The sequence below is a fragment of the Thalassophryne amazonica genome, chromosome 18, assembly GCF_902500255.1.
Source record: "Thalassophryne amazonica chromosome 18, fThaAma1.1, whole genome shotgun sequence".
In the NCBI taxonomy this organism is placed as follows: Eukaryota; Metazoa; Chordata; class Actinopteri; order Batrachoidiformes; family Batrachoididae; genus Thalassophryne; species Thalassophryne amazonica.
This window is the reverse complement of record NC_047120.1, coordinates 33,929,005-33,955,185: the sequence shown is the minus strand read 5'-3', so window position 1 is coordinate 33,955,185 and position 26,181 is coordinate 33,929,005. Positions and strand designations below refer to the sequence as shown.

At 41.1% G+C, this 26,181-nt stretch overlaps 1 protein-coding gene and 1 long non-coding RNA gene across 2 annotated transcripts; one reads left to right on the top strand and one right to left on the bottom strand.

The window, feature by feature from the left end:
* Positions 1–5,153: 5,153 nt before the first annotated feature.
* Positions 5,154–24,562, top strand: tha1 (threonine aldolase 1). Its single transcript, XM_034194289.1, has 7 exons — positions 5,154–5,513; positions 16,602–16,685; positions 16,774–16,862; positions 17,580–17,765; positions 17,918–18,055; positions 23,964–24,156; positions 24,253–24,562. The coding sequence occupies exons 1-7, from the start codon at positions 5,261–5,263 to the stop codon at positions 24,549–24,551; spliced, it is 1,242 nt and encodes a 413-aa protein (XP_034050180.1). The 5' UTR covers positions 5,154–5,260; the 3' UTR covers positions 24,552–24,562.
* Positions 6,355–17,675, bottom strand: LOC117531267. The gene is made up of 3 exons (XR_004566594.1): positions 17,546–17,675; positions 9,219–9,229; positions 6,355–6,364 (listed from the first exon to the last, which is right to left on the bottom strand). It is a non-coding gene; the product is annotated as an uncharacterized LOC117531267 (long non-coding RNA).
* Positions 24,563–26,181: the final 1,619 nt, after the last annotated feature.

The following is a 26,181-nucleotide window of genomic DNA, read 5'->3' as shown; positions in this document are numbered from 1 at the left end:
TAATTTTCAGTAGTTTAATTAAGATCCTATTGTGCAGTTTGTACATGTTCAATAAAGCACCTATATCAATCAATCAAACACAATATTTATGTTTTAACTGTGTCTGCAGGAGGCCTTGCGTGTGCATGTACATGAGCTTTTGACAAGAGCAGAAGTTGTGCAAATCAAGGAATATTTGTAGATCACCCTCTGTGCATTTGCTGGCATTAATGAGACATTAGGAAGTTAGCTTTGCATTAGTGGACGTTAGCCTGCACACTAAAGCCGCAAAATGTTTTGTAAATGACTCCAGAGTTGTTATCAGGTTACAAAAACAGCGTTTTCAGTCTTAGAAGTGTTTATTTCTCACTAGCTTTTACATAATATATGACATAGGATATATTTAGACACATTGCAGCTAGCAACTAGGCTGTGATATCACCATGCTAACGTCCAGGAAATGTCTTGTAAATAAGTTCAGAGGTGTTGTTAGGTTCCAAAACCAGCGTTTTCAGTTTTAGAAGTGCTTATTTCTTGTCAACCTTTACATAATATATGAGAGACATATATAAACACACATAAAGCGGTTTTGGAAAGACCAGCCACTGATGTCACAGTGCAGCTCCACTCTGATTGGCTGTCACTCCCGTCACTCAAAAACAAAACAGAACAGACTGAAACAGAATGTGACTTAATCTCTAAAAATACTTCTTAAAATATGTCAAGATTAACCATCTTTGAATTTGTCCAAGGTCTGTGTCTCAAGAATGTTCCCTGTAAATTTGAAGACAGTGGCAGTAATAGGACTGGACTTATGCTGAGCACAGAGAGGCGGCCAGACAGATGGACAGATGGGCGCAAAGCCTTCGTAATACCTGATGGCCATATTTAATGGCCTTTGGTAAGAAACAAAGCCTGATTAAATTTTTTACAGGGTTCAAATTTCGAGTTAAAAAAATTAAAAAAAAAATTATTGGTTAAGCTAATATTATGTTTAAAAAGGACTCAGTCACTTTATCTGTTATGTTGAGTTATCATGTTTTAGAGGTGCACTTCAAAATGTTTTGATAATTATGGCCTACAGTTCTAGAAATAGAGAAAAAAGTATCTTAAAATATTACAAGATTTCAGTTTGAGTTGCTATTTATGCAATATAAATACCATAAATCACTCAGTCTGATCTAGTACACACAACCACAATCATGGGAAAGATTGCTTACTTGACAATTGTACAGAAGACAATTTCTTGATACCCTCCACAAGGAAGGTAAGGTACAGAATGTCATTACTGAAAAAGCTGCCTTTTCATAGAGTCCTTTATTCTTGGAAAGTTGACTGGAATGAAAAATTGTGGTAGGAAAAGATTCACAAGCAACAGGGATGACCGCAGCCTTGATAAAATTGTCAAGTAAAGCTGATTTGAGAACTTTGAGGAGCTTCACAAGGAGTGGACTGAGCCTGGAGTCCAGGAATTGGACACTCCTGAACCAGAAGGCAATGTCCACTTCCTAATAAATAATCATAACAATTGTTGTCTTCTACCAAGCTGTTTGCCTGTTGTCCTGTAGTCCATTCCAGCCTTGTGCAGGTCTACAGTTTTGTCCCTGGTGTCCTTAGACAGCTCTTTGGTCTTGGCTATGGTGGACAGGTTGGAGTGTGATTGATTGAGTGTGTGAACAGGTGTCTTTTATACAGGTAACAAGTTCAAACAGGTGCAATTAATACAGGTAAAGAGTGCAGAATAAGAGGGCTTCTTGAAGAAAAATTAACAGGTCTGTGTGAGCCAGAATTCTTGCTGGTTGGTAGGTGTTCAAATACTTATTTCATGCAATAAAATGCAAATTACTCGTAATTATAAAAATCATACAATGTGATTTTCTGGATTTTTTTTTTTTTTAGATTCTCTCTCTCACAGTTGAAGTATAACTACGATAAAAATTACAGACCTCTCCATTCTTTGTAAGTGGGAAAACCTGCAAAACTGACAGGGGGTCAAATACTTATGTTCTCCACTGTATATACTTGACAACATGATTTTAGGTTTTGACCCCTGTGTAATCTTTAATTGACCTTTATTTAGTTCTAGCTACCACTCTGGGAGGGCCACCATACATTTCTTTGTAGGCTATGGCATACCAAGGCTGAAAATGCTGTCTAGTCCCCTTAAGTGTTACTGATTCTGTCAAAAATAGCTGTGGGTTCATGGATTACTACGCTTCTTCAACTCCCAAATGCTGGAATCATGTGGGAGTCGACAAAAATGGAGAACGAGGCCATGACATACTTGTTTAGTTTGAGTCTGAGCTCATGACTTCATAGTATGCCGTCATGTGTTTGTAACTTTGGTTCTGATTGGGAATCACACCTCCACCTTCCTGCCAATGAAATGAATGGATGACAGGTGAGAGGTTATAGTTAAATTTACTGCTCAGCACGGGGATAAAGGTCATATCAAAAGGAGGCTTGTGGCGCAGAAAGAAACGAGACACGTCGAGCTGTTTCACAAAATTTGTAAATAGGGCATACATAGATATCACTCAACCTTGGCAGTAGTCGGGAAATACAGTTGGATCCATTTACAGTGCATCCGGAAAGTATTCACAGCGGTTCCCTTTTTTCCCCACATTTTGTTGTTATAGCCTTATTCAAAAATGGATGCTCATTTTTTTCCTCAAAATTCACACACAGTATCCCATAATTACAATGTGAAAAACATATTGTTTTGAGATTTTTGTCAATTTATTAAAAATTTAAAAAAAATAATGAGAAGAAGAAATCACGCGTACGTAAGTATTCACAGCCTTTGACAGAAAGCTTAGAATTGAGCTCAGGTGCATCCTGTTTCCATTGATCATCCATGAGATTTTTCTACAGCTTAATTGGAGTCCACCTGGGATAAATTCAGTTGATTGGACATGATTTGGAAAGACACACACCTGTCTACATATAAGGTCCCAGAGTTGACAGTGCATGTCAGAGCACAAACCAAGCATGAAGTAAAAGGAATTGTCTGTAGACCTCTGAGACAGGACTGTATTGAGGCGCAAATTGGAGGAAGGGTACAGAAATATTTCTGCTGCTTTGAAGGTCCCATTGAGCACAGTGGTCTCCATCATCCGTAAATGGACAAAATTTGGATCCACCAGGACTCTTCCTAGAGCTGGCCGCCTGTCTAAACTGAGCGATCAGAGGAGAAGGGCCTTCATCAGGGAGGTGACCAAGAACCCGATGGACACTCTGTCAAAGCTCCAGCATTCCTCTGTGGAGAGAGGACAACCTTCCAAAAGGACAACCATCTCTGTAGAAATCCACCAATCAGGCCTCTATGGTGGAGTGGCCAGACGGAAGCCACTCCATAGTAAAAGGCACCTGAAGGGCTCTCAGACCCTGAGAAACAGAATTCTCTGGTCTGATGATACAATGATTGAACTCTTTGGCATGAATGCCAAAGGTGTGTCAGCAAAGTATTGAACAAAGGGTGTGAATACTCATATAGATGATTCTTTTTTTTTTTTTTTTTTTTTTAGAAATTTGCAAACATTTCAAAAAAGTTTTTTGAAATGTTTGCAAATTTGCAAACTTTTCATGCTGTCATTATGGGGTGTTGTGAGTAGAATTTTGAGGTTAAAAAAATTAATTTACTAGATTTTGGAAAAAGTTTGTAACATAACAAAATGTGGGAAAAGTGAAGTGCTGTGAATAATTTCCGAATGCACTGTAAATGCTATAACCTTGTCATCTTAATCCCTGTAAATTTTATTGCGATACATTTTTACAATTGTTGTATTGCCCAGGCCTATATAAGGCCCCAGCTATCAAAATCCAACCCCTCGACCATAGTGTGACACCTGGATAACAGATCAAGTAGGAAATTACCTGTGGTGGTAAAACATTGTGAGGTCCATGTGGCCTCTGCGGTAACCACGAAGGCCCAACAAGAGTGCTAAACATGAGATGGTGTATGAGGCTCTAGTGAAAAAGATGTCCTCAATGGCGGATCAAGCAGAGGAGATGATGGCTTGTAACCCAGTTACTGTAAAGGCAGATGAAGGCTGCAGCAGGTCCTCAAACCCTGATTGCTTGGGATTTACCGCCTATAAGAACAAGCTAAGGATCTGTCAAGGGCTGCATGTTTGTCAGTGTGCAACGTCATTCCCGCATTAACAAACCCATGCACAGATGTCTCTAGATCGAAACTGGATATAGAATTCCACCATCCCGTCCAGGAATCTACCAAATGATGATCTTCCTCACCACTAAGAAACTGCCAGGACACGAGGCCGCACATTTTACACTATAAACATAATGAGGTGACTTGCAGGATGAAGACAGAACCAGTGAGGTCCAACAAGCTTCTGATGAACGTGGACAGCTGTTTTTCAATAGGCACAGGAGCAGCTCTTCGTTTTGCACAAACATCATAAGATAGCGCCTCTGGCAAATCAGCAATCAAACGACACTGATGCTTTTTATTGTGCTGACATGTTGCTGTCACAATTTGACTTCACTTTGAAAGAAGCTGATCGGTTAAGTTTTCCATTGCAGTTAGATGATTGGCAACAAAATAACAGCCGCGGAAGAAGGTTGTTTTTTATTTAAAACAGAGAGAACCACGGATGATTTTCACAGCAAAAGTCCAGATAATTATTTTCCTTCACACAGAAGTCCTACACAGACACCAAGGGCCATTGGTGCCTGTGATTATCCCCAGAAACGGTACCACAAAGCAGATGAAAGTCTACAATTCCTCCAAGATGGCAGGAAAATGCATTGCAGGTTACTTTCCAAGATCAGGCTAGTACCCATTTACTACTACTACTACTACTACTACTACTACTACTACTATTTATTTATTTATTCACATTCCCTCCAATACCCCCTGTCATATTTTTTTTTCAGCCGTTTTGTAATCTGGCTGCTTTCAGGCTGCTGTTATTTAAATGTAAACAGTCCATCGTATAATAATAATCCGAATAAATTCGTGGGAAAACCATAATAATCTGGATTACTGTGAAAATCCACACATTACCAGTCACGAGTTGTGTTGTATGTCAGAATAAGCGGAGTTTGGCGCCGCCTGGTGGCTCACAGTGCTCTGTGCACAATGTGGATCGGTTATCCATTAACTTGCCTTGCAGTAACCCCAGCCAGTGCAAGTCAATGATTGTCGATTACAACGATACAAAGTTCGATCCAAAAAAATCGGAGTTTTAAATCCACCAGCAAACCGGGAAAAAAAAGGAGAAAGACGACAGATGAGTATTATTTGACGTATCACATCATGTGTTCACTCAGAACTTTATGGAAATGTGTCGTCCTTTCTGAGAAGCCGCACCGTGCGCTGCGGTGCAGCTCCGCGCGGTTTTACTATAAAACCGTCAAGACGCGGTTCCGCTCACCGGCCGCGGCGGCTCGCGTGCGGGTGGTGGACCTCCGCAGCGACACGGTGACCAAACCCGGAGCAGCGATGCGACGAGCCATGGCGGAGGCGGAGGTCGGAGACGACGTGATGGGAGAAGATCCGACAGTTAATGGTCAAAACACACACGAACGCGACACCTGACGCACGACTGAAAACTGTGGCGTATTATGGCGAGCCATAATATGAAAGCTCTGAAAACGTTGAATATTTGTGAAAAATATCATATTGTTTAAATGTATTGATATCTTAAGCTAATGAATTGCAAGTGATTTTCAGATACAATATGTTCCTCTATTCCCCCCCCCCCCCCCCCATATATAGGGCATAATATTTTAACCATGTAGCAGCAGAATCAATTCAAACTCATTCTAACAATCAGTACCCACTAAACAAAAACATAAATGAACTACACCTTTGCACATGCATATAATATTGATTCATTAAAATTACAAAAATCTCAATAAAATTTGGAACGGGGCAATTCCATACCCCATTAACGTTAACAGTAAAACATTCAACAATGTAAGAAATTCACTCATATATCTTTTAGTCAATCTTGAAATTTAAACTTTAAGGAAACAACAACTTGCTAAACCCATTTTAGTTTCACATTCCAATAGAATATCAAAACGCACCATTTTTGCTGGAAAGAGAGAAAAAATAGTAATTAAAAAAGACAAAATTCACTTTTTTAATCATTAAATATACGTATGTGTGAGTAATCCCATATCAATTAATGCATTCCTAAGAAATTAAGTGTGTGTTGTTTACCTCTGGGGTAATCCCACACCCAGGGGTATGGATTTACCCCATTCACAGTGTTGAGAATATGTCAAATCATTTTACAACTGAGTCTGAAGGTCAAGATATATATTTTTACATTATTAGATCCTTTATTTTGAAAACATATCAATTCTGTAAAATTATTTGAGAGTTTATAAAACATATTTACCAAAATGAAAGCTTGGATGGTGTAGTTTTGGACCCTAAAAATATGGATTGTTTTTTGTTGTCTGCTCAACTGCCATATTTTTGGCCAGATAGGTTCAAAGGTCAACAGCCAATCAGCAGCCTTGCTATAAAATATACCTGAAATTAGAGCCCGACCAATATGGATTTTTTTGAGGCCGATGCCGATAACGATATTTGGATGAAAAAAAAAATGCAGATAATCCATAAATCGGCTGATTTGCCGATAGCCGATAAATCAGCCGATGTTATTATTATTTTTTTTTGTAAATGAATAAAATGTTCTTTTTTGGACCCTTAACAAAAAAGGTATGAGCGAAAAGCTGAAGCTTTGTCCTCATATTGATTAACTTTATAACAGAGAAGAATTTTCAAGTTCAAAAAATGCAATTGGAGCAGTTAGGGGGCTATTCAAACGGGCCAACTAGTAAGATATCACTCCTGATAACAATCTTTGCCATATCACGTGAGGTAAATCTGCCCTATGATTGGATTTTGGAAAACCTTGTGACGGAGAACCAATTCTGATTGGACACTCGCGTTGCGCACATCATCACACATCTTCCATGAGGAGTACCAAGATGGCTCACGGTGGATCGAAAGTCCGCAGTTAACTTTTCAGCAAAAAAAAAAAAAAAAAAGTAAGTTTCTATCTCATACCATTAAAAGGTTATTTACAATTTAGTAAAATTTGGTCCCAGCCGTCATATACGACAGCGTCGGCCCCAGAGGGTTAATGGCGAACGGCAGTAATTCCCGGAATCCTTCTGGACGACCAGTGAATCTGAATGTTTCAACCTCTTAGCAGTAAATGAAAGTTTGTCATGCCAGAAATAAGGTCTACACAACGTGGGCTTAATAAAAAGCATGACCGACGCAATGAAGCACATTTGACACATTACTACTTAAACTGAGTTAATCAAACTGAGTTGAACTGAAACGGGAGAAATGTGATGTGAATGTAATCGCAAAGGTATTACAAACAACATCCTTATAAACTTACTTGTATGCTTTTGTCAGCCGATCAGTGCTGTGTGACGGCGAACTACGGGGGCCGGTGATGAACACATTTAAGCAGGGGTGTAAGCAGCTCTCAGTGGAATGGAGTCAGAGCTCCATCTACAAACGGTGCAAGGACATTTTACATTGCCGACACAAACATTATTTCAGTAACTGTTCTGTTTATGAGAAATTATCGGCGTTCTATCCGCAAAATTTTGGCTGATAGTGAGTACTTTGAAAGGGGCTTATATCGGCCGATAATATTGGATGGCTGATATATCGGTCGGGCTCTACCTGAAATATAACTTTCTCCCCTACAATCCTAAAGACCCATAACCAGGAGAAAATAAATCTGGTTATGGAATTTTCCCGTTATGGAATTACCCTGGTCTGCCCTACTTATATATGTATTGTGCCTGCTTCCTGGTTCAGCTGTTTTTTTGGTTTTTCTGCCTTTCTTTTCTTATATAATTCCTGTGCTTGTAACTGTGAATGTGGATAACAGCCTAGCATAACAGACAGCATCGATAATCGTATGTTATTGTATGTGTCCCTTGTGGTACTTCATTTACCATTGTTGGTATAAGATATCTACTGTCATATATTCTCATGGTACTGTCATTACCACAGTTGTATGATTAATCTTGTTGGCTGTGGTGATGGTAGTAACCAAAGGTAATTATGTATATGCTCCCCCCCCGTGATTAATGTTAAGTGTTGTATTTTCCTGATTTCAATGTATTTACCCCTTTCTGTGTCTAGTTTGTTATATTTATTTTTACTTTTTATTATTATTTTCTTTCTTCTTTCTTCCTCCTTTATCACTTGTTTGGATGTTTGCTATTGTTGCCCTCCTTTTTTGTTGTACTGTATATCTTATTTTGAATTAAAAAATATATATTATGGCAACCCAACAGTGCCACAAATATGCTACTTTCAGTCACGTATGACCAAAAATTCGCTGTAAAAAACGCTGTTTTGACAGGTATTACGGCGCTTTTTTCACCGCAATTAAAGGCAATGCCGTTAAATGCGCCGTAAAAAAATACGCTGTTTTTCTTCTTCTTCTTGGTTGTCGGCAGTCTAGGCACATTCAGTGCATTGCTTACCCCCTCAGGTCATAAGAAAATTTTTTGAAAAACAGACCACCAAATTCGCTCTCTTCTTTGGGGAAGAGCCATGCCCTAGTATTGCCCTCAAGGAAAAGGTACTACAACCCAAATCTGTCAATTCACTAAACATGACCCTTCTATCCTATATATACGAGGTCTGTTAGAAAAGTATCCGACCTTATTATTTTTTTAAAAAACCATATGGATTTGAATCACGTGTGATTACATCAGCCAAGCTTGAACCCTCGTGAGCATGCAAGAGTTTTTTCACGCCTGTCGGTGACGTCATTCGCCTGTGAGCACGCCTTGTGGAAAGAGTGGTCCAGCCCCCTCGTCGGAATTCCTTTGTCTGAGAAGTTGCTGAGAGACTGGTGCTGTGCTTGATCAAAATTTTTTCAAAAACTGTGAGGCACATCCGAGTGGACACCATTCGAAAAATTCAGCTGGTTTTCTGTGAAACTTTTAACGGCTGATGAGAGATTTTGGATTGTTTCTATCGCTGTAAGGACTTCCCACGGAGCGGGACGTCGCGCATCGCTCCGAGGCGACGTCGTCATCCTGTTTCAAGCTGAAAACCTCCAAATTTAAGCCTCTGTTGACCCAGGACGTCGTGAGAGAAGAGGTCGGAATCAGCAGTTTATCTGGACATTCCACTGTTAAAGGAGATTTTTTTAATGAAAGACGTGCGGATGGATTGGCGTGTCGGCTCGCAGCCGGCGCGGCGCGCCCGCCACAGGAAAAACACCTCCTTTGGAAGCCTTAAGGACAAGTTGGAACATGCTCTGCTGTTAAACAATTTCTCAGATACTCACTCAACTGAAAGCCACCAAAAGCCGCCTGGATTTTTACAGATGGTTATCAACACGGAGGTGTTTTTCCCGTGGCGGGCGCGCTGCGCCGGCTGCGAGCCGACGCGCCAATCCGTCCGCACGTCTTTCATTAAAAAAATCTCCTTTAACAGTGGAATGTCCGGATAAACTGCTGATTCTGACCTCTTCTGAAAGTTCTCTGTTCTCTCACGACGTCCTGGGTCTACAGAGGCTTAAATTTGAAGGTTTTCAGCTTGAAACAGGATGACGACAGCGCCTCGGAGCGCTGCGCGACGTCCCGCTCCGTGGGAAGTCCTTACAGCGATAGAAACAATCCAAAATCTCTCATCAGCCGTTAAAATTTTCACAGAAAACCAGCTGAATTTCTCGAATGGTCTCCACTCGGATGTGCCTCACAGTTTTTGAAAAAACTTTGATCAAGCACAGCACCAGTCTCTCAGCAACTTCTCAGACAATGAAAATCCGATGAGGGGGCTGGACCACTCCTTCCACAAGGCGTGCTCACAGGCGAATGACGTCACCGACAGGCGTGAAAAAACTCACGCATGCGCACGAGGGTTCAAGCTTGGCTGATGTAATCACACGTGATTCAAATCCATATAGTTTAAAAAAAAATAAAACTGTCGGTTTCTTTTCTAATAGACCTTGTGTGTATATGTATATATATATATAATATATATATATATATGACAAAACGGGTAAGTTAGAGCAAAGTTTGCCACAAAGAGATCTGTGCTGGACTTATTCGGTCTGCTTGTATTGATCATCGATTGGGCGCAAACTCTTCAATGGAGATAATTATCATACTGCACAAACACTGTTTTTTATGCGCGTTGCGATGTGCACAGACGCGCATATTTTACATGTGTTGTGTGCATCTAAATGGTATTTTTTACGGTGCTTTTAAGGGCTCCATTGCAGCGTGGAAAAACTGCGTATTTTTTGACACATTGCGGCACATTTAACGGTATCGTCTTTAATTACGGTGAAAATGCTCTGTAATAACTGACAAAACTGCATTTTTTTAAGGCGTATTTTTGATGAGACGTGATTGAAAGTAGCATATTTGTGGCACTGTTGGCTTGCCATAGAAACAACCCTGAGCCACTTTAACGCAATGATTTTTGTTCATACATTCTCACTACCCCACCGCAGTGGAGTTGAAATGAAAGGATGGGGATGTGCTTGTCCGATACTGGAGTATGCAGTTCTCATGTTTGTCTTGTGGCTTCCCAGACTTTGTGCTTCTTGCATGGTTGCAGACATATTTACTGTACAGTACCATACTGTTTCTATTTCATAATGCTTGATGATACAAATGAAGTCTGAGAGCTATTCACTAATTCAGGGTCATCTCCCGTTACGGATGTTTAACCCCCATTTTTTTTCCTGATCTCAAACTAGAGGAAATCGGCCCAGTGTTTTTTTACGTAGTCAAAATTGAGATAGATTATATAGAACTTTTATTCATATCTTGGGAAGACTCCCTCAGGGAAATTGTGGCTCCAGCAGCATTGGACAATAGCATACAGGGTAAGAAGCACACAGAGTATCAAAAGTAGAAGTAAGAAACAATTTGCAAAAAGTAAATACAAAAATAAATACCAGAACTACTGTCTACTACTGCTCCTCTCCTTCCCGTCCTCTGTATTCCTGTTATTCCTCCTCCGCACAAGTGAGGAGTTGTACAGTTGGATGGCCTGAGAGACAAAGGAGTTTTTCAGTCTGTTGGTCCTGCACTTGGGAAGGAGCAGTCTGTGGCTGAAGAGGCTCCTCTGGTTGCTGATAACGGTGTGCAGAGGGTGACTGGAATCGTCCATAATGTCCAGCAGTTTGTCCAGTGTTCTCTTCTCCGCCACCATCAATAGAGAGTCCAGCTTCATGCCAACCATTGTCCTTCTTGAATGTGCTTATTTTATCCCACGGGAATGTTGTTTGGTGGTGAGGCGTAGGGAAGCCTCTTGTGCATGCATGAATTTTTCTTGCCTGCAGAGTGCATCAGTTGCTAGCAGTCAGCTTTAGAGGGAACACATCACATTCTTATTTGTTATAACATAATAGAACGACATGAGGAAAGGTATTTCATAAAAATTTGCCAAAACCTTGGCGATGCATTGCATTTTTGCAAAGCTGCTCCAATTTTGGTAAAAAGTAACGCAAATTATTGGTTGAGCAAATAGAGTTGTAAAAACGAATAGTTTGCACCATCTGTCATGCTTAGTTATCTTATTACAGTGTAGTATATCAATCAATCAATTCAATCAATTTTTTATATAGCGCCAAATCACAACAACAGTTGCCCCAAGGCGCTTTATATTGTAAGGCAAGGCCATACAATAATTATGTAAAACCCCAACGGTCAAAACGACCCCCTGTGAGCAAGCACTTGGCTACAGTGGGAAGGAAAAACTCCCTTTTAACAGGAAGAAACCTCCAGCAGAACCAGGCTCAGGGAGGGGCAGTCATCTGCTGGGACTGGTTGGGGCTGAGGGAGAGAACCAGGAAAAAGACATGCTGTGGAGGGGAGCAGAGATCGATCACTAATGATTAAATGCAGAGTGGTGCATACAGAGCAAAAAGAGAAAGAAACAATGCATCATGGGAACCCCCCAGCAGTCTACGTCTATAGCAGCATAACTAAGGGATGGTTCAGGGTCACCTGATCCAGCCCTAACTATAAGCTTTAGCAAAAAGGAAAGTTTTAAGCCTAATCTTAAAAGTAGAGAGGGTGTCTGTCTCCCTGATCCGAATTGGGAGCTGGTTCCACAGGAGAGGAGCCTGAAAGCTGAAGGCTCTGCCTCCCATTCTACGCTTACAAACCCTAGGAACTACAAGTAAGCCTGCAGTCTGAGAGCGAAGCGCTCTATTGGGGTGATATGGTACTACGAGGTCCCTAAGATAAGATGGGACCTGATTATTCAAAACCTTATAAGTAAGAAGAAGAATTTTAAATTCTATTCTAGAATTAACAGGAAGCCAATGAAGAGAGGCCAATATGGGTGAGATATGCTCTCTCCTTCTAGTCCCCGTCAGTACTCTAGCTGCAGCATTTTGAATTAACTGAAGGCTTTTCAGGGAACTTTTAGGACAACCTGATAATAATGAATTACAATAGCCCAGCCTAGAGGAAATAAATGCATGAATTAGTTTTTCAGCATCATTCTGAGACAAGACCTTTCTGATTTTAGAGATATTGCGTAAATGCAAAAAGGCAGTCCTACATATTTGTTTAATATGCGCTTTGAATGACATATCCTGATCAAAAATGACTCCAAGATTTCTCACAGTATTACTAGAGCTCAGGGTAATGCCATCCAGAGTAAGGATCTGGTTAGACACCATGTTTCTAAGATTTGTGGGGCCAAGTACAATAACTTCAGTTTTATCTGAGTTTAAAAGCAGGAAATTAGAGGTCATCCATGTCTTTATGTCTGTAAGACAATCCTGCAGTTTAGCTAATTGGTGTGTGTCCTCTGGCTTCATGGATAGATAAAGCTGGGTATCATCTGCGTAACAATGAAAATTTAAGCAATACCATCTAATAATACTGCCTAAGGGAAGCATGTATAACGTGAATAAAATTGGTCCTAGCACAGAACCTTGTGGAACTACATAATTAACTTTAGTCTGTGAAGCAGATTCCCCATTTACATGAACAAATTGTAATCTATTAGACAAATATGATTCAAACCACCGCAGCGCAGTGCCTTTAATACCTATGGCATGCTCTAATCTCTGTAATAAAATTTTATGGTCAACAGTATCAAAAGCAGCACTGAGGTCTAACAGAACAAGCACAGAGATGAGTCCACTGTCCGAGGCCATAAGAAGATCATTTGTAACCTTCACTAATGCTGTTTCTGTACTATGATGAATTCTAAAACCTGACTGAAACTCTTCAAATAGACCATTCCTCTGCAGATGATCAGTTAGCTGTTTACAACTACCCTTTCAAGAATTTTTGAGAGAAAAGGAAGGTTGGAGATTGGCCTATAATTAGCTAAGATAGCTGGGTCAAGTGATGGCTTTTTAAGTAATGGTTTAATTACTGCCACCTTAAAAGCCTGTGGTACATAGCCAACTAACAAAGATAGATTGATCATATTTAAGATCGAAGCATTAAATAATGGTAGGGCTTCCTTGAGCAGCCTGGTAGGAATGGGGTCTAATAAACATGTTGATGGTTTGGATGAAGTAACTAATGAAAATAACTCAGACAGAACAATCGGAGAGAAAGAGTCTAACCAAATACCGGCATCACTGAAAGCAGCCAAAGATAACGATACGTCTTTGGGATGGTTATGAGTAATTTTTTCTCTAATAGTTAAAATTTTGTTAGCAAAGAAAGTCATGAAGTCATTACTAGTTAAAGTTAATGGAATACTCAGCTCAATAGAGCTCTGACTCTTTGTCAGCCTGGCTACAGTGCTGAAAAGAAACCTGGGGTTGTTCTTATTTTCTTCAATTAGTGATGAGTAGAAAGATGTCCTAGCTTTACGGAGGGCTTTTTTTATAGAGCAACAGACTCTTTTTCCAGGCTAAGTGAAGATCTTCTAAATTAGTGAGACGCCATTTCCTCTCCAACTTACGGGTTATCTGCTTTAAGCTACGAGTTTGTGAGTTATACCACGGAGTCAGGCACTTCTGATTTAAAGCTCTCTTTTTCAGAGGAGCTACAGCATCCAAAGTTGTCTTCAATGAGGATGTAAAACTATTGACGAGATACTCTATCTCACTTACAGAGTTTAGGTAGCTACTCTGCACTGTGTTGGTATATGGCATTAGAGAACATAAAGAAGGAATCATATCCTTAAACCTAGTTACAGCGCTTTCTGAAAGACTTCTAGTGTAATGAAACTTATTCCCCACTGCTGGGTAGTCCATCAGAGTAAATGTAAATGTTATTAAGAAATGATCAGACAGAAGGGAGTTTTCAGGGAATACTGTTAAATCTTCTATTTCCATACCATAAGTCAGAACAAGATCTAAGATATGATTAAAGTGGTGGGTGGACTCATTTACTTTTTGAGCAAAGCCAATAGAGTCTAATAATAGATTAAATGCAGTGTTGAGGCTGTCATTCTCAGCATCTGTGTGGATGTTAAAATCGCCCACTATAATTATCTTATCTGAGCTAAGCACTAAGTCAGACAAAAGGTCTGAAAATTCACAGAGAAACTCACAGTAACGACCAGGTGGACGATAGATAATAACAAATAAAACTGGTTTTTGGGACTTCCAATTTGGATGGACAAGACTAAGAGTCAAGCTTTCAAATGAATTAAAGCTCTGTCTGGGTTTTTGATTAATTAATAAGCTGGAATGGAAGATTGTTGCTAATCCTCCGCCCCGGCCCGTGCTACGAGCATTCTGACAGTTAGTGTGACTCGGGGGTGTTGACTCATTTAAACTAACATATTCATCCTGCTGTAACCAGGTTTCTGTAAGGCAGAATAAATCAATATGTTGATCAATTATTATATCATTCACCAACAGGGACTTAGAAGAGAGAGACCTAATGTTTAATAGACCACATTTAACTGTTTTAGTCTGTGGTGCAGTTGAAGGTGCTATATTATTTTTTCTTTTTGAATTTCTATGCTTAAATAGATTTTTGCTGGTTATTGGTAGTCTGGGAGCAGGCACCGTCTCTACGGGGATGGGGTAATGAGGGGATGGCAGGGGGAGAGAAGCTGCAGAGAGGTGTGTAAGACTACAACTCTGCTTCCTGGTCCCAACCCTGGATAGTCACGGTTTGGAGGATTTAAGAAAATTGGCCAGCTTTCTAGAAATGAGAGCTGCTCCATCCAAAGTGGGATGGATGCCGTCTCTCCTAACAAGACCAGGTTTTCCCCAGAAGCTTTGCCAATTATCTATGAAGCCCACCTCATTTTTTGGACACCACTCAGACAGCCAGCAATTCAAGGAGAACATGCGGCTAAACATGTCACTCCCGGTCTGATTGGGGAGGGGCCCAGAGAAAACTACAGAGTCCGACATTGTTTTTGCAAAGTTACACACCGATTTAATGTTAATTTTAGTGACCTCCGATTGGCGTAACCGGGTGTCATTACTGCCGACGTGAATTACAATCTTACCAAATTTACGCTTAGCCTTAGCCAGCAGTTTCAAATTTCCTTCAATGTCGCCTGCTCTGGCCCCCGGAAGACAATTGACTATGGTTGCTGGTGTCGCTAACTTCACATTTCTCAAAACAGAGTCGCCAATAACCAGAGTTTGATCCTCGGCGGGTTGTGTCGCCGAGTGGGGAAAAACGGTTAGAGATGTGAACGGGTTGGCGGTGTACACGGGGCTTCTGTTTAGGGCTACGCTTCCTCCTCACAGTCACCCAGTCGGCCTGCTTTCCCGGCTGCTCGGGATCTGCCAGGGGGGAACTAACGGCGGCTAAGCTACCTTGGTCCGCACCGACTACAGGGGCCTGGCTAGCTGTAGAATTTTCCACGGTGCGGAGCCGAGTCTCCAATTCGCCCAGCCTGGCCTCCAAAGCTACGAATAAGGTACACTTATTACAAGTACCATTACTGCTAAAGGAGGCCGAGGAATAACTAAACATTTCACACCCAGAGCAGAAAAGTGCGGGAAAGACAGGAGAAGCCGCCATGCTAAACCGGCTAAGAGCTAGTAGCTATGCTAAGCTAGCGGATTCCTAAAAACACGCAAAGTGAATAATGTGTAACTAATTTAGAGGTGATTCAGCAGAAGGAGTGCTTTAGTTAAGGCACGTAAAGATTACACTGGGAAACAAATCGTAATCTAGATAACTAGATCAATCTAACTGCGCAGATTAAACAGCTAACAGATACAGCAAAACACCGCTGTGCTCCGGAACAGGAAGTGATACAATACCGCAGTGAGAGCCAACCACCAGTAGAGGCAAGCAAGATATATATATATATATATATATATATATATATATATATATATATATATATATATATATATATATATATATATATATATATATATATATATATATATATATATATTCAATTGCATATATGTTATATGCAATTGAAACCAATGGATGTCGACATTGTTTGACCTTTACTGTGGAGACCAAACATTCAACACGGTCAAGACTATTCCATTTATTGATCCTATTAGCTCAGCTAATAATTTCATCACTTTCTCACCTTGATTCCAACCTTTACTGTCTTGTGCATCACACAAATAAAAATATTATTATTAGCTCTCATGCACATATGCATGTTTACTTTGTATTTTTTTCTACACTGATACATTGCATTATTTGCATAATTTCTTTAGAGTTGCAGAAAATCACGGCTGATATGTTTGGAATGGAAGCAGCACTGTTTGTTCCGTCTGGAACCATGAGTAATCTGATCGCAGGTAAACAGAACCAGAGTTTGAGATGTGCTGCGCTTTAATTGGCTGTGTCTGAATATTTAACAGTGGTCATATTTCATTTTCCATGCAGTCATGGTGCACTGCAGGGAGAGGGGTGATGAGATGATTGTCGGCGATTTGTCCCATTTGCACATCTATGAACAAGGAGGGAGCGCACAGGTGAGCAAGCTGAGCCTTCCTTAGGTGCCTTGACACTTGCACAAATTTGATCCGCGCACTTGCACGTAATCTGTCGTGCACAAGAGTAAACTTGTTGTAAACTGTATGTGGCTTCGCGCAAGTGCGCAAAGAAAATTTTGAAATTTTCAAAATCTCTGTCATGCATTAATTATGTGACCTTCACGTGAACATTGCGCAAACAATTAAAAAAACACTGAGTGTGAGTGCGTCAGAGCACCGCATCACAGCACAGCTCATCTGTTCAATTATAACGAGATGTTAAATCTGTCATAAACATAATTTTACAGCTACTCATGAGAAGGAATAAACATGCAGCTGTTGTACCAAGCTATTACAATATAAATATTACAAATAATTACCTTTTAAACTATTCCAAATGTGTTCTCCACCTCATGGAGCGCAGGAGAGAGATAGAGAAGCTGCAGCTGAAACGGTCCTCTGTGATTCTGGAAGCGATTAGAGGGGTTTTCAAGAGCCAAACTCTGACAGAAAATGATTAATTCACTACAAAATAATTATTTTATACACGCAGTGTCCAGTGGCACAAAGCACACCAGCTTGGGAACACAGCGGGTGGCATTGTCACAACAAATTGCGCGTAAGTGCGGAACCAAAATGCGTGCAAGTGTCAAGGCACCTTTTAGCTCATCCTGCTCATCTACTAATACTGAAACCTATGTTTGTGTTTTGACACAGCTGGCCGGCGTGCACGCCACCACCGTGAACACATTTCCCGATGGAACGTTCGACTTGGAGCAGTTGGTGACAAAAATCCGTCATGACTATCCTGACCCCCACTACCCCCGCTCACGCCTCATATGTGTGGAGAACACTCACAATATCCTGGGAGGACGTGTGCTGCCTCTGTCCTTTCTGACGGAGGTGCGTTAGACGCGTTGCACTCCAAGAGACTTACTCAAATATGTCATCGTGTCGACCAGCTGTAGCTGGACTACTTGCAGATGCTCACGATTCAGACATGCACAGCTCTCAAAGATTTGGTCACCTTCATGTGATACACTTCCATCCTCAAGGTGCGTGCAGTAGCAGACAAATACAATCTGTCGGTTCACATGGACGGAGCCAGAGTGATGAATGCCGCTGTGGCACAGGGGGTGCCTCCTTCCACCATCCTGCAACACGTACACACTGTCAGCGCCTGCCTCTCTAAGGTGGGACTGGAAACACACAAACATAATCTGCAGGGATTCAAAAGAAAAAAATATCTTTGGGCCTCTTATAACATTTTTATAAACTTCTTGTACATTTTTTAGTATGATGGGCTCGTCCCAGTACGGGTGTATCATGCCAGATTCGGCAAACACTCGTAAACCCAGATAATTGTATAAATTCCATGTGTAAACCTCCATAATTCCTTGTGTATGTGAATTAGCACCTGTTCCAGAGAAGAGTGAATTAGAATAAATGACACCCCAAAAATACTACAGAAGGATTCACTCCCAACATACATACTCAACAAAAATATAAACGCAACACTTTTGGTTTTGCTCCCATTTTGTATGAGATGAACTCAAAGATCTAAAACTTTTTCCACATACACAATATCACCATTTCCCTCAAATATTGTTCACAAACCAGTTTAAATCTGTGATAGTGAGCACGTCTCCTTTGCTGAGATAATCCATCCCACCTCACAGGTGTGCCATATCAAGATGCTGATTAGACACCATGATTTGTGCACAGGTGTGCCTTAGACTGCCCACAATAAAAGGCCACTCTGAAAGGTGCAGTTTTATCACACAGCATAATGCCACAGATGTCGCAAGATTTGAGGGAGCGTGCAATTGGCATGCTGACAGCAGGAATGTCAACCAGAGCTGTTACTCGTGTATTGAATGTTCATTTCTCTACCATAAGCCGTCTCCAAAGGCGTTTCAGAGAATTTGGCAGTACATCCAATCAGCCTCACAACCGCAGACCACGTGTAACCACACCAGCCCAGGACCTCCACAGCCAGCATGTTCACCTCCAAGATCGTCTGAGACCAGCCACTCGGACAGCTGCTGAAACAATCGGTTTGCATAACCAAAGAATTTCTGCACAAACTGTCAGAAACCGTCTCAGGGAAGCTCATCTGCATGCTCGTCGTCCTCATCGGGGTCTTGACCTGACTCCAGTTCGTCGTCGTAACCGACTTGAGTGAGCAAATGCTCACATTCACTGGCGTTTGGCACGTTGGAGAGGTGTTCTCTTCACGGATGAATCCCGGTTCACACTGTTCAGGGCAGATGGCAGACAGCGTGTGTGGCGTCGTGTGGGTGAGCGGTTTTCTGATGTCAGTGTTGTGGATCGAGTGGCCCATGGTGGCGGTGGGGTTATGGTATGGGCAGGCGTCTGTTATGGATGAAGAACACAGGTGCATTTTGTTGATGGCATTTTGAATGCACAGAGATACCGTGACAAGATCCTGAGGCCCATTGTTGTGCCATACATCCAAGAACATCACCTCATGTTGCAGCAGGATAATGCACGGCCCCATGTTGCAAGGATCTGTACACAATTCTTGGAAGGTGAAAATGTCCCAGTTCTTGCATGGCCGGCATACTCACCGGACATGTCACCCATTGAGCATGTTTGGGATGCTCTGCACCGGCGTATACGACAGAGTGTACCAGTTCCTGCCAATATCCAGCAACTTCGCACAGCCATTGAAGAGGAGTGGACCAACATTCCACAGGCCACAATTGACAACCTGATCAACTCTATGTGAAGGAGATGTGTTGCACTGCATGAGGCAAATGGTGGTCACACCAGATACTGACTGGTATCCCCCCCCCAATAAAACAAAACTGCATCTTTCAGAGTGGCCTTTTATTGTGGACAGTCTAAGGCACACCTGTGCACTAATCATGGTGTCTAATCAGCATCTTGATATGGCACACCTGTGAGGTGGGGTGGATTATCTCAGCAAAGGAGAAGTGCTCACTATCACAGATTTAGACTGGTTTGTGAACAATATTTGAGGGAAATGGTGATATTGTGTATGTGGAAAAAGTTTTAGATCTTTGAGTTCATCTCATACAAAATGGGAGCAAAACCAAAAGTGTTGCATTTATATTTTTGTTGAGTATAGATGTCATCTGATTTAGTCATCTGATTTGTTGAGTGTATGTCAGAGGCACCCAGTCAGGACATTGGAATCAGCAACACTGGGGTTTTAGTTTTTTTAAGGTGAACTTTAGCAGTTTGTGGTTAATGCCTCATGGACCAGCCTGAACCCGGAGTGATTTTTGCCCATTTCCTCATTGTGGGGCAATAAATGATTTTATTATATGGCTACAATGCTACGTGCACTCTGATTGGCTGGTTTCCAGTCTGATATTTTCCCATATCATACTGTTACCGTGACAATCAGTCTGGATCACGTATCAGATTCGTTACAAACCAGAAAGCTAAAAACAATGATTGGAAAAACCAAGTCAGACACAAACGTACTCCATAAATATCTAAGCAGCATCGGAAAAAACACACAGATAGAACACTTACTAGCTAATGACTGGACCATCTGTTAGCAAGTTCTTCATGGAGGTGAAGAAAGCGAATAGGTTTGACTAAAAGCCCAAAACCATCAGCAGCTTTCATATTCGGGCGATACTGTAAGTTTGCGTGTTTACATGTTTACAACCCCTGGCAAAAATTATGGAATCACCGGCCTCGGAGGATAATCATTCAGTTGTTTAATTTTGTAGAAAAAAAGCAGATCACAGACATGACACAAAACTAAAGTCATTTCAAATGGCAACTTTCTGGCTTTAAGAAACACTATAAGAAATCAAGAAAAAAAATTGTGTCACTCAGTAACGGTTACTTTTTTAGACCAAGCAGAGGGGAAAAAATATGGACTCACTCAATTCTGAGGAATAAATTATGGAATCACCCTGTAAATTTTGATCCCCAAAACTAACACCCGCATCAAATCAGATCTGCTCGTTAGTCTTCATCTAAAAAGGAGTGATCACACCTTGGAGAGCTGTTGCACCAAGTGGACTGACATGAATCATGGCTCCAACACGAGAGATGTCAATTGAAACAAAGGAGAGGATTATCAAACTCTTAAGAGGGTAAATCATCACGCAATGTTGCAAAAGATGTTGGTTGTTCACAGTCAGCTGTGTCTAAACTCTGAACCAAATACAAACAACATGGGAAGGTTGTTAAAGGCAAACATACTGGTAGACCAAGGAAGACATCAAAGCGTCAAGACAGAAAACTTAAAGCAATATGTCTCAAAAATCGAAAATGCCCAACAAAACAAATGAGGAACGAATTGGAAACTGGAGTCAACATCTGTGACCGAACTGTAAGAAACCGCCTAAAGGAAATGGGATTTACATACAGAAAAGCTAAACAAAAGCCATCATTAACACCTAAACAGAAAAAAACAAGGTTACAATGGGCTAAGGAAAAGCAATCGTGGACTGTGGATGACTGGATGAAAGTCATATTCAGTGATGAATCTCGAATCTGCATTGGGCAAGGTGATGATGCTGGAACTTTTGTTTGGTGCTGTTCCACTGAGATTTATAAAGATGACTGCCTGAAGAGAACATGTAAATTTCCACAGTCATTGATGATATGGGGCTGCATGTCAGGTAAAGGCACTGGAGAGATGGCTGTCATTACATTATCAATAAATGCACAAGTTTACGTTGATATTTTGGACACTTTTCTTATCCCATCAATTGAAAGGATGTTTTGGAATGATGAAATCATTTTTCAAGATGATAATGCATCTTGCCATAGAGCAAAAACTGTGAAAACATTCCTTGCAAAAAGACATATAGGGTCAGTGTCAACGAGCAGATCTGATTTGATGCAGGTGTTAGTTTTGGGGATGAAAATTTACAGGGTGATTCCATAATTTATTCCTCAGAATTGAGTGAGTCCATATTTTTTTCCTCTGCTTGGTCTAAAAAAGTAACCATTACTGACTGCCACAATCTTTTTTTCTTGATTTCTTATAGTGTTTCTTAAAGCCAGAAAGTTGCCATTTGAAATGACTTTAGTTTTGTGTCATGTCTGTGATCTGCTTTTTTTCTACAAAATTAAACAACTGAATGAACATCCTCCGAGGCCGGTGATTCCATAATTTTTGCCAGGGGTTGTATATATTAGCTATATAATAAACATTATTAACCTCGCTTGCTCGGTCTGTACGTGAAAATATCAGGCCGACGTGTTGACAGTGCGGACCGAGTGTTTACCGTCCGTTATGATGAATCCTTTTTAAGTGATAACTGTTAATTTTGATGCATTCACGGTAAAATCAGCTACTTTCCACTGTGCAAAAACTTAGTGCGTGTGAACATTGCACGAGTGCGGTGCACACTTCTCCGTTACAGAACAGTCTCATGTCAAGACAGACACTCAAAGTAAAATAAAAATAAACCCTACCACCTCCAGTGAGAGAGAAAAAAAAATCTTGAGCAGTCATCCACTTGTGATTTCCAAAGTTCGCTCCACCAAAGGAGTCACCACGCACGGATTGTGCGTGATCGCCAGCCAGTGTTGCGGAGCTCCTCACAAAGTTCTCTTACGGTTAGATAGAAAGTCCATTATCTCCCGAAAATAACGTATTCTGACTTTTTCCCCAATGTAAATAACGTGTGGGTGTGTGCATAACTTACCTACAACTTATGTCCCACGTATGCGTGATGTAAGAGCCACATGCTGGCATACGTCCAAAATATTGTGCATGCCCAAAATTTTTCGACAACCTCGCTGTACTACGACGTATATCATCGTGCTTCAACGTGCTCTTAACTTACACAAAACTTACCCATAACTTATTAGACGTGTGCCAGCGTTTTTAATACACGCAGCATGTGTTGGCTAAATCAAGGTGTGACAGGGGTTTTAGATGTGTTGAAATCTATTGGTCTCCAGAAAGCATAGCTACATGCTTTTGTTCTGCTTTACGCGGGTAACATTTTCATTGCATTTTCCTTTAAAATTATGTTAGAATAGGAAGAGAAAATAGTATTCAGATTGCTTTGTCAGGTCTCAAGTCGCTGTCAATCTTTACACCAATGGAAAGCTATGGCATGCAAATTCAGACCACTATTCATCAACATACAATTAATTAATTAATAGCACGCTGCAGGACCAATTTTTTTTTCTTAAAATGGTGCAACCAAAGACCAACCATGAGCCCAACTGAGAAAGTTGGTAGCACCAGTGCGACCAGGGGAAAAGTTAGCCTGGAGCCCTGTAATAGTAACAAAGCATCACGTCTACATTGGCTCCTTTACCACAGAGGCTCAGAAAGTATTTCATGTTGTAATTATTTTAGTTTATATAGGCAACACAGTGGCTTAGTGGTTAGCACGGTTGCCTCACAGGGAGAAGGTCCTGGGTTCCCTTCCGACCTGGTCCTTCCTGTGTGGAGTTTGCATGTTCTCTCCATGTTTGTGTGGGTTACCTCCAAGTGCTCCGGCTTCCTCCCACTTCCGAAGACAGGCATGATAGGTAAATTGATGATGCTAAATTGACTGTAAGTGTGAATGCGTTTGTCTTTAAGTGTCAACTCTGCAACAGACTATCCAGAGTGTACCCAGCCTCTCACTCACTGACCTCTGGGATAGGCCATAGCCCTCTGTGACCCTGAAATGGAATAAGTATATTTAGACAATGAATGGATTTTGGTGTTATTGTTTGCTATAGTGTGTTTTCAGTAGAATTAAAATGAAAAGTGAGCTCAGTGTGCAACATTAGCGGTGATGGGTTGCTTACTTATTACCAACCAGTATATTGGAAAAAATACACCTAGCTATCTGTATTTCCAAAGACATCATACCATGATCATGTCAACAATTACAGAGGCATTTGCTAGCATTATTTAATTGCTATTTCGAGTATACTTTGGATTTCCGAAACTCCTGGGACAGTTGCGCAGTTCACTCTTTTCATTCCTCTCTAAACTAATTTCTCAAAAACAGAATTTCTTGCAAATTAAGTAATCATTAATGTGAGTACAGCACTCTGAGGTTTGATAGCTTACAATGCTTTAATATGACTTGGTCTGTAATGCACAAACTTTCATTGAACTGGGTGTTACAGAGTTTGGGTGCCCCTGTGGGTAGCATGCTGGTCGGACCCAAAGACTTCATATCCAGGGCAGTACGATGCCGTAAAGCTCTCGGTGGAGGAATGCGCCAAGCTGGCATACTAGCAGCAGCTGGAAAACTGGCTCTGGTTGAGATGGCAGGAAGACTAGCAGAAGATCACCACAATGCAAAGACCTTTGCTAAAGGTGAGTAAAAGTTTTGCTTATAGCATAGAGATTTCTGCAAGCATATGCCTGATTGCCACTGCAGTGTCGCTTCTTCGTTCTTGTTTCTTCTCCTAGCACTGACAGATTGTGATCCTGATCTGTTTGCCGTCGACATGGCAGCTGTAGAGACGAACATCCTTCGTTTTAGTATACAGGAACCTCGCCTGAGTCCCTCAGACTTCTGTACCTACATGTCCCAGGTTGGTGAGGGAGAAGAGGCTGCATTGGGGCAGGTGGTGCAAGTGCTCATGTTCCCTCATTTTGGAAACTCTGTCCGGGCTGTGTGGCATCTGGGGATATCCCCCGAAGATACCCAAATGGCGATCCAAAAGCTGCACTTTGTGATTGAGCAGTACTTAAATAAAAAACTTTAAACCCACTGAAACCTGATGATTTAAGAAATGTTTAATGTTTAGGAAGTCATGAGAACCAGTACATTGGTACCAAGTCGATACCAAAATTCAGAAAAAGTGACTGTACTAGTTTTTCTACATTGTCAGTAATATCGCTGTTAACAAAAATGTACTTTTTCTTTTACAACTGATGTTAAACTCAAAGCGTCGAGCAGATGCTCAAAACCCTTAATGATGCCACACAGTTACTTTCCTAGCCGAGGCCGGTACCTACTTTTAGCGCTGGGTTGATTGAGACAACATAGATTAAAGGACATGTCGCACCAAAATCATAACAATTTAGATTTAGGCTGTTAGTGACCATCCGACGATCCACTGGGATTACTTTGTGCACTTCTGTGACCGGTTTCAAAGTATACGGCATTCACAACAAACAGCTATGGAGACGTCCGAAAACAAAGTACTCTTGAATACTCGGTTGTTTCCAACAGGTGACGTCGCTATTAGAAACGTCCCAGCATGTGTTTCAATGGAATGTAGCTGTTAACATTAAGAACTGAGGCACAGATTAATTTCAAAGTTGACATAAGTGTGATATTGTGTTATGATGACTCGTTTTTAAGTGATAACTGTTAATTTTGATGTAGTCACAGTAAAAGCTGTGGCTCCAAGAAGGTTGATTTGCACCTGCAACCACGAGTCATAAACACAGCCTGTCAGTAACAATCTCTGCTGCAGGATCAGTTTTGTGCAAAATTAATTATGAGTGTTATCAATAAAATCTAAAAAAAAAAACACATCTGCTGGGAGAAAACGAGCGTCTCGTCAGCTGCACAGTGCATGCATGTGTGCGCGCACACACACACACACACACACACACACACAGTGAGCTTCGCAGCACACATACACACATTCTAGCTCCAAATTCACTCTCTCAAAGTAAAAAAAAAAAAAAAAAAAAAGAAATCTAGCCACAAAAGGGGTAAAACCCTGAACATGCCAGACTCACCATTGTGCTATGAATTAATTTCCAAATGTAAACTTCACGTGACCAAAGAAGCACGAGTGCCAGATCACCAGCTTGCCAACCTTGCCACTAGATAGCACCAAATCCCACACTGTATCTTAAAAAATTTAAAAGATTTCTTTCAAAAAAAGCAGGTGTCAAAGTTGATCTTAGTAATCAGAAGTCGCCTGCTAACACTGATTTAATATGGCTTAGGTTGTAGGAAAAAAAAGTTAATTTGGAATATTCTGGATTGTCCTATGCCATTTAAGAAGGCATTCGTCTTAATATATGTGTTCACCCAGTGAAAAGCTGACTGAATAAAAATCTATCTGGTCATCATTATTTATAAATAACTATATTGAAAGCCCACAAAATATACCCTCCCCTCTTTATCATCTGTGTGGCAGTACCTCATTTGTGAAGATTGTCTATTGATCATAGGAATGTCACTGTACGCTAGTGATGTTAAGCTCGAGTCAGGCTGCTCGACACAGCATCGAGCTTTGTGAACCAGAAGTGTCGGTGAGCAGCGTTTCGAGCACGCCCCCATCACGTGACCACTGCGAGCGAGGCCTCGTTACGTCACACCACGTGTCGAGCTTCGCGGGAAAGTCGAATAATCTGGGCATGTCAATACGACCC

Bases quoted from the DNA above. Each gene is read 5' to 3' on its own strand.
- tha1 (XM_034194289.1), top strand. From the start codon at position 5,261: ATGTGTTCACTCAGAACTTTATGGAAATGTGTCGTCCTTTCTGAGAAG. The intron at 18,056-23,963 runs GTGGGACTGGAA...TGGGTGTTACAG, and splicing joins TCAGCGCCTGCCTCTCTAAG to AGTTTGGGTGCCCCTGTGGG. The intron at 24,157-24,252 runs GTGAGTAAAAGT...TTCTTCTCCTAG, and splicing joins TGCAAAGACCTTTGCTAAAG to CACTGACAGATTGTGATCCT.